The sequence below is a fragment of the Oncorhynchus kisutch genome, linkage group LG29 (genome assembly GCF_002021735.2).
Source record: "Oncorhynchus kisutch isolate 150728-3 linkage group LG29, Okis_V2, whole genome shotgun sequence".
Classification (NCBI taxonomy): Eukaryota; Metazoa; Chordata; class Actinopteri; order Salmoniformes; family Salmonidae; genus Oncorhynchus; species Oncorhynchus kisutch.
The window spans coordinates 35010197-35025063 of NC_034202.2; the positions used below are offsets into that span (position 1 = coordinate 35010197).

A 14867-nucleotide genomic window follows, 5' to 3' on the forward strand; every position below is an offset into this window, starting at 1 on the left:
AGCAGGGAAGCGAGAGAGAAAAGGGGGTGGGGACAAGTCATTATTTTCGTGATGTAGCTGTAGCTGGGGAGAGATTGGAGATCACCAGTTGGTTGGAGGCAGCTTGGTTGGAGATCACCAGTTGGTTGGAGGCAGCTTGGCTAGAGGCAGCTTGGTTGGAGATCACCAGTTGGTTGGAGGCAGCTTGTCTAGAGGCAGCTTGGTTGGAGATCACCAGTTGGTTGGAGGCAGCTTGGCTAGAGGCAGCTTGGTTGGAGATCACCAGTTGGTTGGAGGCAGCTTGGCTGGAGGCGGAGAGAGGGGTGAGAGCAGGCAACGGAGACGAGCAAACGACACCACCTGAAAGACAGATAAGACACAGGTAAGAAGCTCTGCTATATTCTACATAGAACAGGCAAAGCCAGCCCCCTGGACTGATAGCTATACAAATCGATGGTACGTGCACTGAGGAAATTAAATGGTTATATCAGAGCATGCATGGCCAAGCAATAACTACACTGGAATCTTCTGTTAAAATAGACACACTGATGCTTTATGGATTTTTCTTATATATATACACGTTTAAAATGTAATTAATTCAAGTATGTGGGATCTGTAAAGCAGATGTACGTCATTGGAGATGAGGTTATGTAATAGGGATTTGGTTTGTTATGCACTCAGTCCCCTGCCTAATGTCGGTTATTAACACTGGCTGGCTGTTCCTTTTCCAGTCTGTCTTCTTGACCACTGATTCTGAGACATAATGAGTTGTTCCTGAGACAACATGAGTTGTTTCTGAGACATAATGAGTTGTTTCTGAGACATAATGAGTTGTTTCTGAGACATAATGAGTTGTTTCTGAGACATAATGTGTTGTTTCTGAGACATAATGAGTTGTTCCTGAGACAACATGAGTTGTTCCTGAGACAACATGAGTTGTTCCTGAGACAACATGAGTTGTTCCTGAGACATAATGAGTTGTTCCTGAGACACAATGAGTTGTTCCTGAGACATAATGAGTTGTTCCTGAGACATAATGAGTTGTTTCTGAGACATAATGAGTTGTTCCTGAGACATAATGAGTTGTTCCTGAGACATAATGAGTTGTTTCTGAGACATAATGTGTTGTTTCTGAGACATAATGAGTTGTTCCTGAGACAACATGAGTTGTTCCTGAGACAACATGAGTTGTTCCTGAGACAACATGAGTTGTTCCTGAGACATAATGAGTTGTTCCTGAGACACAATGAGTTGTTCCTGAGACATAATGAGTTGTTCCTGAGACATAATGAGTTGTTTCTGAGACATAATGAGTTGTTCCTGAGACATAATGAGTTGTTCCTGAGACATAATGAGTTGTTCCTGAGACAACATGAGGAGGATAGGGAGGGAGTAGCATAATGGGTCCTAAAATGGAGAGCTGTGTCATGTTGCCCTCAAGAAAAGGAAAGGTGGTAGTGTAAGCCCACCCAAAGTTCATTTTTAAATTTTTGTTCTTACTTATTTGTTTGTGTGTGGGAATATATTTTTGTTGTTAGGTGGGTGGACTATGTGTGCGTGTGTATGTGTGTGCCCACTTTGCTCTCCTATTGCATTGTAATACGAGCACACCCTGAGATGTGGTGAGGGAGAGGTTACCATGGAGACAGGCTCAGCACATCTTCCTGTAAACGATTGCACATACGCACTTTCAAAACGCATGTTACACTTTGCCTGTATTTTAATTTTGCCTCTATTCAATTAACTAGATGATAATTGATCATTCATGTCATAATTATCATGGCATTGTTTACATTTGACCAAATCCAAGCTTTACAAAAACAAAATATCTCAATCATTCCGAGGCTCTTCCCAGAGACTGATCTGACCAGCCTCTCTCTCCCTCCTGTTCCCAGGCATGCGTCCCCGCTCCAGACTCCTGGCTAAGAGGGGCCTACCCACCATCAGGGAGGGATATGAGGAGCTGGTCCAGGACATGAACCAGGCCAACAGCCTCCACCTCCCTCCCCATGGCCAGGTCCACTCCTCTCTGTCTACCCAGGACTACTTCCTGTCCATCTGTCAGCTCGCCTGCCCAACCTTCCCCCTGGCCCAACCTGACTGTGACATCCTCACTGTAGGATCGATGGCCTCTCTGAGGCCCTGCCTGAGGCTGCACAGACTGAGGGACCCTGTGCCACTCTGTCAGCCTCTGATTTCCAACGTCAGCAACCACACACAGGTAGAGCAGGAGGAAAGTCAAAGTGAGTGTAGTGGCCCAGAGAGAGTGGTGAATGTCAGCTCAGGTCAGACCTCCAGTAGGGTTCTCCCCAGTGTCTCTGACCCCCTAGAGTTCATCTACGGTCATGGGGAGGCACTCCTCTTAGCTGCCTGTCGCGCCCCTGACTCACAGGGCTGTAAGGGTGAGGGGAGAGAGAGTGTGACCCAGCTTCGACCACAACCCCCGCTACGCGCCGACAGTTTCCCACGCATGTGTTCCACGCCTCTGACACAGCACAAAGGCAGCTGCCCTGAGCTCTGCCTGATGGACCCCTCTGACCAAGAGAAGCAAAACCCTGACCCTGCTCCACCACAGACATCTTCATCAGACCAGCAGAAACCTGATGCCTCCAGCCCACTCTCCTGGAGGTTCCAGAACGACTCAGACAGGGCCCCTGCTGGTGGGAGGGGGAAGTGCACTCGCTACATGGACAAACACACAATGGTATCACACTGGATCGCTGACTGTCACTCGGCCTGGAGAGAAGCCCGAGTCAGGGTGTGCATGCTTCCTGCCATAGCAGAGATGTAGACACATAGATCAGGTACAACCCTGTTAAGCCCTGCTGAGTATTGTACATAATGGATCCTTGATGTACTATACGTCCCACTTGATTGGTATGTTTGGACAATGCAGGCCCATATTGCAACATCTTCTCCTCAATGACTTTTCAGGCCTGACCTTTTCATTTTACAGTTTGTAGTTTAAGACATATTGTAAACTAGCATATGCCTCACAAAATATCACAGTCGGTAGAAAGTTGATCATGCCTATAGAAGACATCAGCGTTAGGGTAGCCTCTGGAATCCAGGCTTCTTACGGTAGTTGAACGAGACAGGATTTTGGAAGACTAGTATTTGGGTGAATAAAGATATGTGGAAAAGATGCAGAATTTTCTATGATTATGTACAAAGACATATCATTAAAAAACATGACGGATCCTAATCTTTCCGGTGTAGCGAGTGAGTGATTCCATAACTATCGCACTCCGTTCTTTGCTAATGATAACTCTGGTCAAACCCAGTTGGCAGCTAAAACAGGAAAACCATTCTAATTTGAGAGTTTCAGAACAAGTGAAATGGTACAGTGTTAGAATCAGAACTGAAGAAAATGTGATCCTATAGCTAGTTCAGGCTCCCTATATTTAGCAGAGTATTTAAACTCAGATTATTCCCAGTGGTTCTGAAAATGTTTCTTGTGATTTCCTCTCCCCTGTATGATATATGAGTTATGCAATGACAATGTAGGTGTAGGTGTGTGCAAAACTGAGCAGTCTATTTCAATCTTCCACTTACTAAAGCCATGATGAAATAGTACAGATATTTTCAATCATATCATGTCATTCCCACTGAGTGAAACAGCATGTGAGATTGTTGTATTTGACTTTTTGATCGTGTGTTCTAATGGTCCTCCATGTTGTACAATGTCTGTCAAAATATATCAATTGAAAGACAACAATATTATCGTTGACTTGTAAATGGTTGAGAGTTCAATCATGCTCTCGAGTGGCGCAGCTGTCTAAGGCACTGTATTGCAGTGCTAGAGGTGTCACTACAGACCCGGGTTTGTTTCCAGGCTATGTTACAACCGGTCCCATAGGGAGGAGCACAATTGGCCCAGCATTGTTCGGGTTAAGGGAGGGTTTGGCCGGGGGTGGTAGGCCGTCATTGTAAATAAGAATTTGTTTTTAACTGACTTGTCTGGTTTAAAAAACGATTTGATCATTTATAATTCGGCTTTTGTACCTCTTTCCATTGTTGACCAGTAATCTAATAAATGATGTGTTTCACCCTGTGATTGTCTATCAATATGCTCCAAAACATAGACCTTTGCACTTCTCTTAAATAATTCTCAATCTCTCCTTAAAATAAGTTGAAGTTGAAAAAAAAACTTTTCTTCTCCACACATTGGATTGTAGACATTGCAAAAAAAATGCTGTTTTGGGGGGGAACCTAAAGTTTACAATGTTAATTAAGAACATGAAAACAAATGGCAAGGACAAAGTGATTGGCACCAAGGAGCTAATACCTGATTAAACAGTCTTTGGCGAAGATTAACTTGCTGGACCTTTCTACTGCCAATTTGGCCCACTCTTCAGCTGCAAACTGTTACATTTCTTCAGTGTTGAGTGGGGTCATCCACTAACTGCTATTTTCAGATCTTGCCATAGGTTTATGATTCAGATCTGGACTCATCGCTGGCCACTCCAGTGTTTATTCTCGAACCATTCCTGGGTGCTTTCAGATGTGTGTCTGGGTTGTTGTCCTGCTGGAAGACACACACGAACTTCAACACAGACCCATTTGTTTGTCTCCAAAACATCTTGATAATCTGCTGATTTCATAATGTCTTGCACACATTTAAGGCCCCCAGTACCAGAGGCAGCAAAGCAACCCCACATCATTATCGAACCTCCCCCGTGTTTGATTGTAGGGAGGGTGTTATTTTCTTCTAATGCTTATAGTGCTTCTAGCATTATACTGCAAGATAAACAATATGGGTGGCAGTTCAGTCCAGTATCTCAGTGAGATTTATAGTATGGTAAATAACAGATTAGAAATTCCTAGAATTAACCAGGGATGTTATTTATATATAAAAAAGAAAGGGAATTAGATTACAATGTATATAAAACGTAGTTTCAAGACCTCTATGTGCAAGCCTTGTTATGGACATTGCTATCTGAATATCAACGGTATCCGTCCAAACAAGTCACACAGTGCCCCCAGTGACAGGAGTCAGGACATAACAATCAAATCAAATAAAATGGTATTGCATTTGTCACATGCGTCGAATACAACAGACTTCGATTTTACCGTCCACTTGGGTTGTTATATTCTCGCGAGACTACACAAAACCACGTACCATCACTGTGCGGAATTTCCTTTATTCTTCACATAGGAAACTGGATATCATGGCCGAGATGTGTCTTTGGTGTTCTGTAACCTTTCCCATTGACATTGTAAGGTTACGACTGTCTTCAACTTTAACGTGTCTGTTGTAAACGGTGTAGGGCCTTTTTATCTGGTAAGTTTAAACTAAATTGTACGTATTAGATCGTGTTTTTCATTCTATCGTCACCATTGTTGCGGTTACCCAAGCATCATGATCGCTCGCTAGCAAGCTGACAATTCTCAATTACTCTCTAGCTTGCTATGGCTGGTCATCTGCTTCGTATAATGCAATTGAAAGTTTATTGTTGTAGTTAGGCATTATATTTTATTTGACCAACAAACAGTTTTGATCGCTCAGATCCGCTATTCTATTCCAGTATCACTGTCTAACGTCACACCGTCTGACACGTAACGTAAAATCGATAAGAAATTATTAGATGATCCGATTAATGTAATTGTGTGCCATATACACGGATATTAACTAGTGTTTACAATGGGAAACGTAGTCATTTGCACAACTGAATGCTTTCATCCGAAATGTGTCTTCCGCATTTAACCCAACCCCAACCAGAGAGGCTGTATTGATCGACGCCCAGGGAGTAATTGTTGTGGGGATTAAACGCCTTGCTCAAGGGCAGAACCTTGCCTGCTCGGGGATTCGAGCAAGCAGCTTTTCAGTTACTGTCCCAACTCTCTAACTGCTAGACTACCAGTCGCACATAACTATATAGCCGTATACTGTGCTGTTCTGACGATTTAGGCTATGATCTGCTCTAGTTTAGAGCTGTTGTTCTGAACATGGCCTCAGCCACAGACCGACCACCTGTCTAACATGTCCTCTTCTTATTGCTGTATTTTGTTCCTTTCCAGCTTTCAAGGTCTGTACTCCTCCTCCTGTCCCACAATGCTTTATCAGCAGGCCTTAATGTCTGAGAGTGAGCCTGATAAACCCAGCCTATTGTAGCGGTCATTAATTCCATTCAGCACTACACACATGGTTAGCATGGGCCTATATATCAGGGATGGTGGGGGGCCCCAAAAAATCAGTACGTACACCCATACAAACACACACACAACCGTATTAGGGCCCCGGGCCCTAAGCAAAATTTAGTTGCCCCCCCCACCTTGCGAGCAAAACATTTAAACAGACCTGCAATTCTACACATTTTTTGCCATGGGTTGTAGAGAAAAGATTGCAGATTTAAAGCAAGTTTGTTGCAATTCTACACATTTTGCCATCTGGTAGTGAGAAGATTTTGCAATTTCATAAGTTTCATGCAATTCTATTCATTTTGCCATTGGGGGGGTTGATCAGCGGGCCTAGAGGAGGTCGGATCACCAGTTGCCCATCTCAGCTCTATAGCATTGAACTAGCCTACATTTCAGGTCGTGTTCTGTAGTGAAGACTTCGACCTCCCTGGCACATTTGTCCAGACTGCTTTCTCAAATAGCATGCGAGAATAGAACACTAAAACAGAACACAACACCATATCAGCTGCCAAGTAGCAAAACATTGACTCTCCCCAGCGGCGCAATGCTGTCAATAAACAAACTGTTACCCTTGTTTTGACTAAAGCTGTCAATAAACAAGCTGTTACCCTTGTTTTGACTAAGGCTGTCAATAAACAAGCTGTTACCCTTGTTTTGACTAAGGCTGTCAATAAACAAGCTGTTACCCTTGTTTTGACTAAGGCTGTCAATAAACAAGCTGTTACCCTTGTTTTGACTAAGGCTGTCAATAAACAAGCTGTTACCCTTGTTTTGACTAAGGCTGTCAATAAACAAACTGTTACCCTTGTTTTGACTAAGGCTGTCAATAAACAAGCTGTTACCCTTGTTTTGACTAAGGCTGTCAATAAACAAGCTGTTACCCTTGTTTTGACTAAGGCTGTCAATAAACAAGCTGTTACCCTTGTTTTGACTAAGGCTGTCAATAAACAAGCTGTTAACCTTGTTTTGACTAAGGCTGTCAATAAACAAGCTGTTACCCTTGTTTTGACTAAGGCTGTCAATAAACAAGCTGTTACCCTTGTTTTGACTAAGGCTGTCAATAAACAAGCTGTTACCCTTGTTTTGACTAAGGCTGTCAATAAACAAGCTGTTACCCTTGTTTTGACTAAGGCTGTCAATAAACAAACTGTTACCCTTGTTTTGACTAAGGCTGTCAATAAACAAGCTGTTACCCTTGTTTTGACTAAGGCTGTCAATAAACAAACTGTTACCCTTGTTTTGACTAAGTCTGTCAATAAACAAGCTGTTACCCTTGTTTTGACTAAGGCTGTCAATAAACAAGCTGTTACCCTTGTTTTGACTAAGGTTGCTTGCTGTCATTGGCCACTGACTCAAGCATGCACCTGGAAGTTTTCCCATGATTATCTGATATTGTTTCTTTGCAATGAGCATGTACACTGTACTTTTAATTACAAATAACATTTTGATTTAAAAAAAGGTTTTTCCGGGTTGTTGAAATTTGATATTCTCTGCCTCCCCTGAAGGTCCAGTCCAATCTTTTGTCAGGTTGGATTCATCTGAACACTACCTCATTGTCAGCCATAAGAGTCGGCCTTCTGAAACGATGTCCAGATCAGGCGATATACCAGGTAGGGCTGGGGGGCAGTGAGAGTGGGCATTACAGTGTTGTGTGCTTGTTTTTAAATGGTGATGTTATATGTAAACATATGCTTCCAACACATATAGCTCATCATTTCATGTATTTTGAGACCATTTTGAGTGATTTTTATAGAGGTTTAATCCTTCAACATTCCCCCCTCAGCCCTGGAGTCTGGGACCTCAGAGGGGCAACTGGGAGGCCTGTCCCTACCTGTTGGCATGACCCGCCGTGCCATGAGCTATGATGACAACATGGAGGCGCCCATGTCGCCGCCTCCCTCTGATATCAACATCAACAACCTGTGGGCGAAGAGGCCCGTCGTCCCACCCAGGAGGTTCCGTCATCAGGCTGAGGTAGATACCACACTTCCACTTCTCTCCAGCCTCACAGTTCAGATGGTGCTGTGTCTGTCCGTCAGTGGAGGCTGCTGAACGGGTTGATGACTCATAATGGGTGGAACAAAGCGAATGGAATGGCATCAAACACATGGAAACCGTCAGTTTGATGTATTTGCTACCAATCCACTGATTCCGCTCCAGCCATTACCGTGAGCCCGTTCTCCCCAATTAAGGTGCCACCAACCTCCTGTGCCGTCGGTATTCATAAAGCGTCTCGGGGTAGGAGTGTTGATCTAGAATCAGGTCCCCTGTCTATGTAAACGTATTCATTAGATCTAAAAGGCAAAACTGATACTACATCAGCCCTCGTACTCTGACACGCTGATGTGTGTATGTGATGCCATTCTACTAGGGAATGTACAGATCCTGTTGTATTGCTACATTACTATAGTTAATATGTACTGTATATACAGTGCATTCGGCAAGTATTCAGACCCCTTGACTTTTTCCACATTTTGTTATGTTACAGCCTTATTCTGAAATGAATTAAATATTCCCCCCCCCCCCCAATCTACACCCAATACCCAATAATGCTAAAGCATATGTTTGCAAATGTATAAAATAAAATAAATGTAATAAAATAATAGAATATAATAAATAAATACATAAAATAAAATAAAATAAAAATGATATAACATTTACATAAGTATTCAGATCCTTTAATCAGTACTTTGTTGAAGCACATTTGGCACCGATTACAGCCTTGAGTCTTCTTGGGTATTACGCTAAAATCTTGGCACACCTGTATTCGGGGAGTTTCTCTGCAGATCCTCTCAAGCTCCTTTAGGTTAGATGGGGAGCGTCGCTGCAAAGCTGTTTTCATGTCTCTCTTGGGATGTTCCTTCTTGTTCAAGTCTGGGCTCTGGCTGAGCCACTCAAGGACATTCAGAGACTTGTCCCGAAGCCACTCCTGCATTGTCTTGGCTGTGTGCTTAGGGTTGTTGTCCTGTTGGAAGTTGGACCTTCACCCCAGTCTGAGGTCCTGAGAGCTCTGGAGATGGTTTTCATCAAGGTTCTCTATACTTTTCTACGATTTCCCTCGATCCTGACTAGTCTCCCAGTCCCTGCTGAAGAACAACTCCACAGCATGATGCTGCCACCACCATGCTTCACCGTAGGGATGGTGCCAGGTTTCCTCCAGATGTGATGCTTGGCATTCAGGGCCAAGGAGTTCAATCTTGGTTTCATCAGACCGGAGAATCTTGTTTCTCATGGTCTGAGAGTCCTTTAGGTGCCTTTTGGCAAACTCCAAGTGGGCTGTCATGTGCCTTTTTACTGAGGAGTGGCTTCCGTCTGGCCACTCTATGCTCTGACATGCACTGTCAACTGTGGGACCTTATATAAACAACTGTGTGCCTTGTCTAAATCATGTCCAATCAATTGAATTCACCACAAGTGGACTCAAATCAAGTTGTCGAAACATCACAAGGATGATCAATGGAAACAGGATGCACCTGAGCTCAATTTCGAGTCTCATAGCAAAGGGTCTGAATACTTTATGTAAATAAGGTATTTCTGTTTTATTTTTAATACATTTCAAAAATGTCTAAACTTGTGTGCACTTTGTCATTATGGGGTATTGTGTGTAGATGAGGGGAAAATATTAGGAAGGTGTTAATTTTAATTTTTTTTACTCAGTGTCTATGACCCCAGGTGACCTATTCATGCAAATGCTCCTCTAACTGCCTCTGATCCATTGGTGTGTTTTTTTTCCTTTTCTTTTTTTGTCATTTTTAAAGGAGGATGAATCTACCCTAACTCACGCTGCGCCTTTTGACCCTGGCCACAGGCCAAATATGCCTGTCGTGGTGAAGGCCAAAGCATCCTCCGTCATCATCAACTCTCTCATGACCAGTAAGACTTTACCATGATCGTGAACGAGGGTTACTGTATTGGTAGTGTATTAACCTCAGCATGACCTATTCCAATCCTGCTGCTCGTTAATGGAACACTGATGAGCTTTTATTTGGATTGTAATCAAGCTCGTATTGGATAACGTTAGGCTGTCTGTCTCCTCAGCAGAGAAACACGTCCTCCTTTAATACAGTATGTTGTCTGTTTTTTCCAGAGCAAACCCAGGACAGCATGTACAGGTTTGAGCAGCAGGCTGGGCTGAGAGACACTGGGTACACCCCCCATAAGGGCCTCACTGCTGAGGAGACCCGCCATCACCACCGCATGCCTGAGTCATTCCAAGTGGGTCTTTATTTTATTGCGGGGCACAACTTTATTTTCCGGGAGTCAGATAATTATTAACAGAAATATACATCCATATTTTTATTAAATGTATTTTCCTTCATGATAGGTTTGATAAAGCATCAACAAAGTGAAATCAGTGAATCCTCAAAATCTCAGTTAGCAATCTATGTCAAGGAGGAGTGATTCATAAGGTTTTACTGTTAATAATGTTCATCACACCATGTTATTTTTTTCCTTGATGTATTTCCTGTAGAAAATGAACATTCAAACTGTGGATATGGGAGCGGGACATAAGGGAGGACATGAGGACAAGCAAACATCATCTGCTCAGTCCACCCCTAATAGCACTCCTCAGAACTCACCTAAACAGAACCGCAGGTAAGTGCAACCATGTCCTCGTTACCATTTATTAATGGAAATATGCTGTACTTTGACCCAGGACGCCAAATAAACTCAGCAAAAAACGGAACGTCACTTTTTCAGGACCCTGTCTTTCAAAGATAATTTGTAAAAATCCAAATAACTTCACAGATCTTCATTGTAAAGGGTTTAAACATAGTTTCTCATGCTTGTTCAATGAACCATAAACAATTAATGAACATGCACCTGTGGAACGGTCATTAAGACACTAACAGCATACAGACGGTAGGCAATTAAGGTCACAGTTATGAAAACATAGGACACTAAAGAGGCCTTTCCACTGACTCTGAAAAACACAAAAAGAAATATGCTCAGGGTCCCTGCTCATCTGCGTGAACGTGCCTTAGGCATGCTGCTAGGAGGCATGAGGACTACAGATGTGGCCAGGATAATAAATTGCAATGTCCGTACTGTGAGATGCCTAAGACAGCGCTACAGGGAGACAGGACGGACAGCTGATCATCCTCGCAGTGGCAGACCACGTGTAACAACACCTGCACAGGATCGGTACATCCGAACATCACACCTGTGGGACAGGTACAGGATGGCAACAACAACTACCCGAGTTACACCAGGAATGCACAATCCCTCCATCAGTGCTCAGACTGTCCGCAATAGGCTGAGAGAGGCTGGACTCAGGGCTTGTAGGCCTGTTGTAATGCAGGTCCTCACCAGACATCACCTGCAACAAGGTCGCCTATGGGCACAAACCCACCATCGCTGGACCAGACAGAACTGGCTAAAAGTGCTCTTCACTGACAGTTGCAGTTTTGTCTCACCAGGGGTGGTGGTCGGAGTCACATTTATCGTCGAAGGAATGAGGCTAACACTTAGGCCTGTACTCTGGAGCGGGATCGTTTTGGAGGTGAAGGGTCCGTCATGGTCTGGGGCGGTGTGTCACAGCATCATCGGACTAAGCTTGTTGTCATTGCAGGCAATCTCAACACTGTGTGTTACAGGGAAGACATCCTCCTCCCTGATTGTGGTACCCTTCCTACAGGCTCATCCTGAAATGACCCTCCAGCATGACAATGCCACCAGCCATACTGCTTGTTCTGTACGTGATTTCCTGCAATACAGGAATGTCAGTGTTCTGCCATGGCCAGCGACGAGCCCGGATCTCAATCCCATTGAGCACGTCTGGGACCTGTTGGATTGGAGGGTGAGGGCTAAGGCCATTCCCCCAGAAATGTCCAGGAACTTGCAGGTGCCTTGGTGGAAGAGTTGGGTAACAACTCACAGCAAGAACTGGTAAATCTGGTGCAGTTCATGAGGAGGAGATGCACTGCAGTACTTAATGCAGCTGGTGGCCCCACCAGATACTGTTACTTTTGATTTTGACCCCCCCTTGTTCAGTTTGTCTGTTGAATCTTATGTTCATACAAATATTTACACATGTTAAGTTTGCTGAAAATAAACGTGGTTTACAGTGAGAGGATGTTTCTTTTCTTGTTGAGTTTACATGTGCCCTTACCCACCTTATCTAAATGAGCATGAGTATGAAGCCTATTCAGCGGCCACTGTAAAGTGGTTGACCATCTGGTATTTCTCTGTTCCTGGCAGGGGCTGGTTGTCCAGCCAGAGCTCGACAGCATCTGTCAGTAGCTCAGACCTCAGTACCAGCTCTAACACCAGTGTGGACATGGGTGCCGGTGAGGGGGGAGGAGCAGTCGAACGCTGGGGTATCTTTGGACCACGTCCAGTTGTTCAGAAATCCACTACCGACCCAGGTACTGACCACACCATTAATGGGATTTGGGGAGGATGATATTTTACATGTTTTCATTTTGCTTTCTCTGAACTGTAATCCTGTGGGTAGATTGGCTCAATGTTCTTTGATGTGAATTACACATTAACAAGATTGTTTTTACATGGTCGTGTACTAAATCGGTACACTTGATTTTCATTGTGTATCAGACATCCTTATTTATGGTGAATTTGTGCATTTAAGAAATTATTATTTTATGGGATGTTCATAGTCTAGGTTGAGTTTGTCATGTTGTCATTGTTCTTCTGTGTAAGATCAGTCCTGTGTATTCTCTCCAGGGGGTTTTGCTCTCCAGTCGTACCGCGGGGCCCAGAAGCCCACCCCCATGGAGGTGATGAAGGCTCAGGCCACTCGGCTGGCTCTTGACCCTGCTGTTAACCAACAGGCCCCTCCCAAGATGGAGATCCCCACCACGGAGAGCAGTAGACTGTCAGCACGGCCACACAAGCTCAAACCTCGAGACATAAATATCCTCACGCCCTCAGGTTTCTGAGACGTACCATGTTGTCACTACTCCTTCATTTTGTAGCTGGTCTACCATCAAGTCCAAGGCTCTCCAACTCTGCTCCTGGAGAGCTACCGTCCTGTAGGTTTTCACTCCAACCTGATTCAGCTTAACAACCAGCTAGTAATTGGAATCAGGACAGTGGTGCTCCAGGAACAGGGTTGGAGAGCCCTCTGGTCTAGACTATTCTCTCCCTACACCCTTGTTTTGCCTCAGCCTTTTGCCTTGTAACAGAACCGTGTATATTTACTTTGTATGTATGGTCCGAGTGTCAAGATGTTCTGATGCATGGTGTTGCAAAGTGTAACTCTCACTGTTTTGCCAAAGACTGTAAAAGTCACACCGTGTTCATGGTTTGGTCATTCAGTTGGCTTGTGAGTCTCATTCAGAAGTACACTATCACAAGCTTTTCATTGTCTGCAGATTTCAGTAAGATGTAATGATTCACATTTGTCATGTCTTCAAGAACATTATGGTGATTATTGTTCACCCTCAAGGAAGTGTTTTTTTTGTTTTTTTCCCGTGTTTCTGCATTCCTGCTGTCAAGTCGACCGTTTTGAAGTTGAAACACTGTCAGTAAAACCCTGCAACAGAATGTTAATAACGTTGCATATTAATCAGAGAACTGTTACTATTTGACTGACCCTGTTCAGGTATTTTCACTTTTTTTATATCTATAGAAAAAGATCCATATATATACCTCACCTGTGGTCTTTGTTGTAAATATCTGATTAAATAACAATGCTAACAACAGTAAAAAAAAGTATGGTTCCATCTTCCAGAATTTGACTGAACCATCAACCTTCCAGAAACAGTGGAAAGATAGTCAGCACTGCAGAGGTCAAAGAACCTGCCGGGGAAGGATGGATTTTCATAGGGATTTAGAAATGTATCTTTTGGTAAATTTCATAACCGTTTCTAGGGCAAGATTAGTTACTGATTGACAGGAATAGAAACCTGCAGCTGTTGCACTGGGATGTGAAGTGATGGTCATGTCTTCAGCAGATACTAACTATCGCCAGTAGGTGGAATCCCACTCTTTGTGACACCATCTGCACTGTGGCTGGACAACTCACAGGCTGCAGTGCTTGGCTTTAATTTAACCCTGTACAGTATTGCTATGTCAGCCTATATCTGTGCCCCTGACTGATATACTGCCCTGTGAGATTCCCTCGCGTTTACTAATTGTTAATGAAGCCGGTGAATATCAATAGCTCAGTTGTTCATGTAAAATAAATAGGCACAAACAGCCAGTCAGCTGATATTCCCTCTATGCTTTAGCATAATGGGTTTCCTCAGCCCCCCATGGCTTCATTCAAAGCCACCCTTCTTATTGCCACAGGCACAACCCATGCCTTCCAGTAATCATTCCCCTGCCCCCACCAAATCTCTCCCAGAGTGACTGCATAGCATGTCATTTCCTACACCTACGCTGTGAGCCCTATGGGATGTCTGGTGTTGATCTGGAGACAGCGGCCCACCCTCGCCTCGGCCTGCTGCCCAGCCAGTGACTGAGCATTCTGCTCTCTGACTTGCTATTTGTTATGGAGCAAAAACTCTGTGGGCCTCACCAATACATCTGGGGGAGAAGGCGATCATAGTCAAATCTACACAAAGGAACTCTCACCCTCAATCTTGATGCAACAAGTAACATTTTTCTATTGGCTGTCACTTGGATTCAAAGGCTTTTATGACGCAGTGGTTCTTACCTTTATCTTCAAGAATCTCTTCTAGATCACCCACACAAAGTTAAGCAATAGTTGGAATTGTCAGTTTTGGTGGTGCTCACCATGAAATCACCATGGGAACGTTTATGGGAAGGGTTTCCCTTTCATA

General features: G+C 43.8%; 2 protein-coding genes across 2 annotated transcripts; both read left to right on the top strand.

The window, feature by feature from the left end:
- On the top strand, nt 1-4033 carry LOC109878734 (uncharacterized). Its single transcript, XM_020470938.2, has 2 exons — nt 1-361; nt 1875-4033. Exon 2 carries the CDS (start codon nt 1877-1879, stop codon nt 2768-2770), a length of 894 nt encoding a protein of 297 aa, XP_020326527.1. The 5' UTR covers nt 1-361; nt 1875-1876; the 3' UTR covers nt 2771-4033.
- A 1051-nt stretch (nt 4034-5084) lies between these two features.
- On the top strand, nt 5085-13815 carry LOC109878728 (putative monooxygenase p33MONOX). The gene is made up of 8 exons (XM_020470933.2): nt 5085-5263; nt 7626-7730; nt 7904-8094; nt 9879-9993; nt 10208-10335; nt 10592-10716; nt 12322-12488; nt 12805-13815. Exons 2-8 carry the CDS (start codon nt 7706-7708, stop codon nt 13017-13019), a joined length of 966 nt encoding a protein of 321 aa, XP_020326522.1. The 5' UTR covers nt 5085-5263; nt 7626-7705; the 3' UTR covers nt 13020-13815.
- The last annotated feature ends 1052 nt before the right edge of the window (nt 13816-14867 follow it).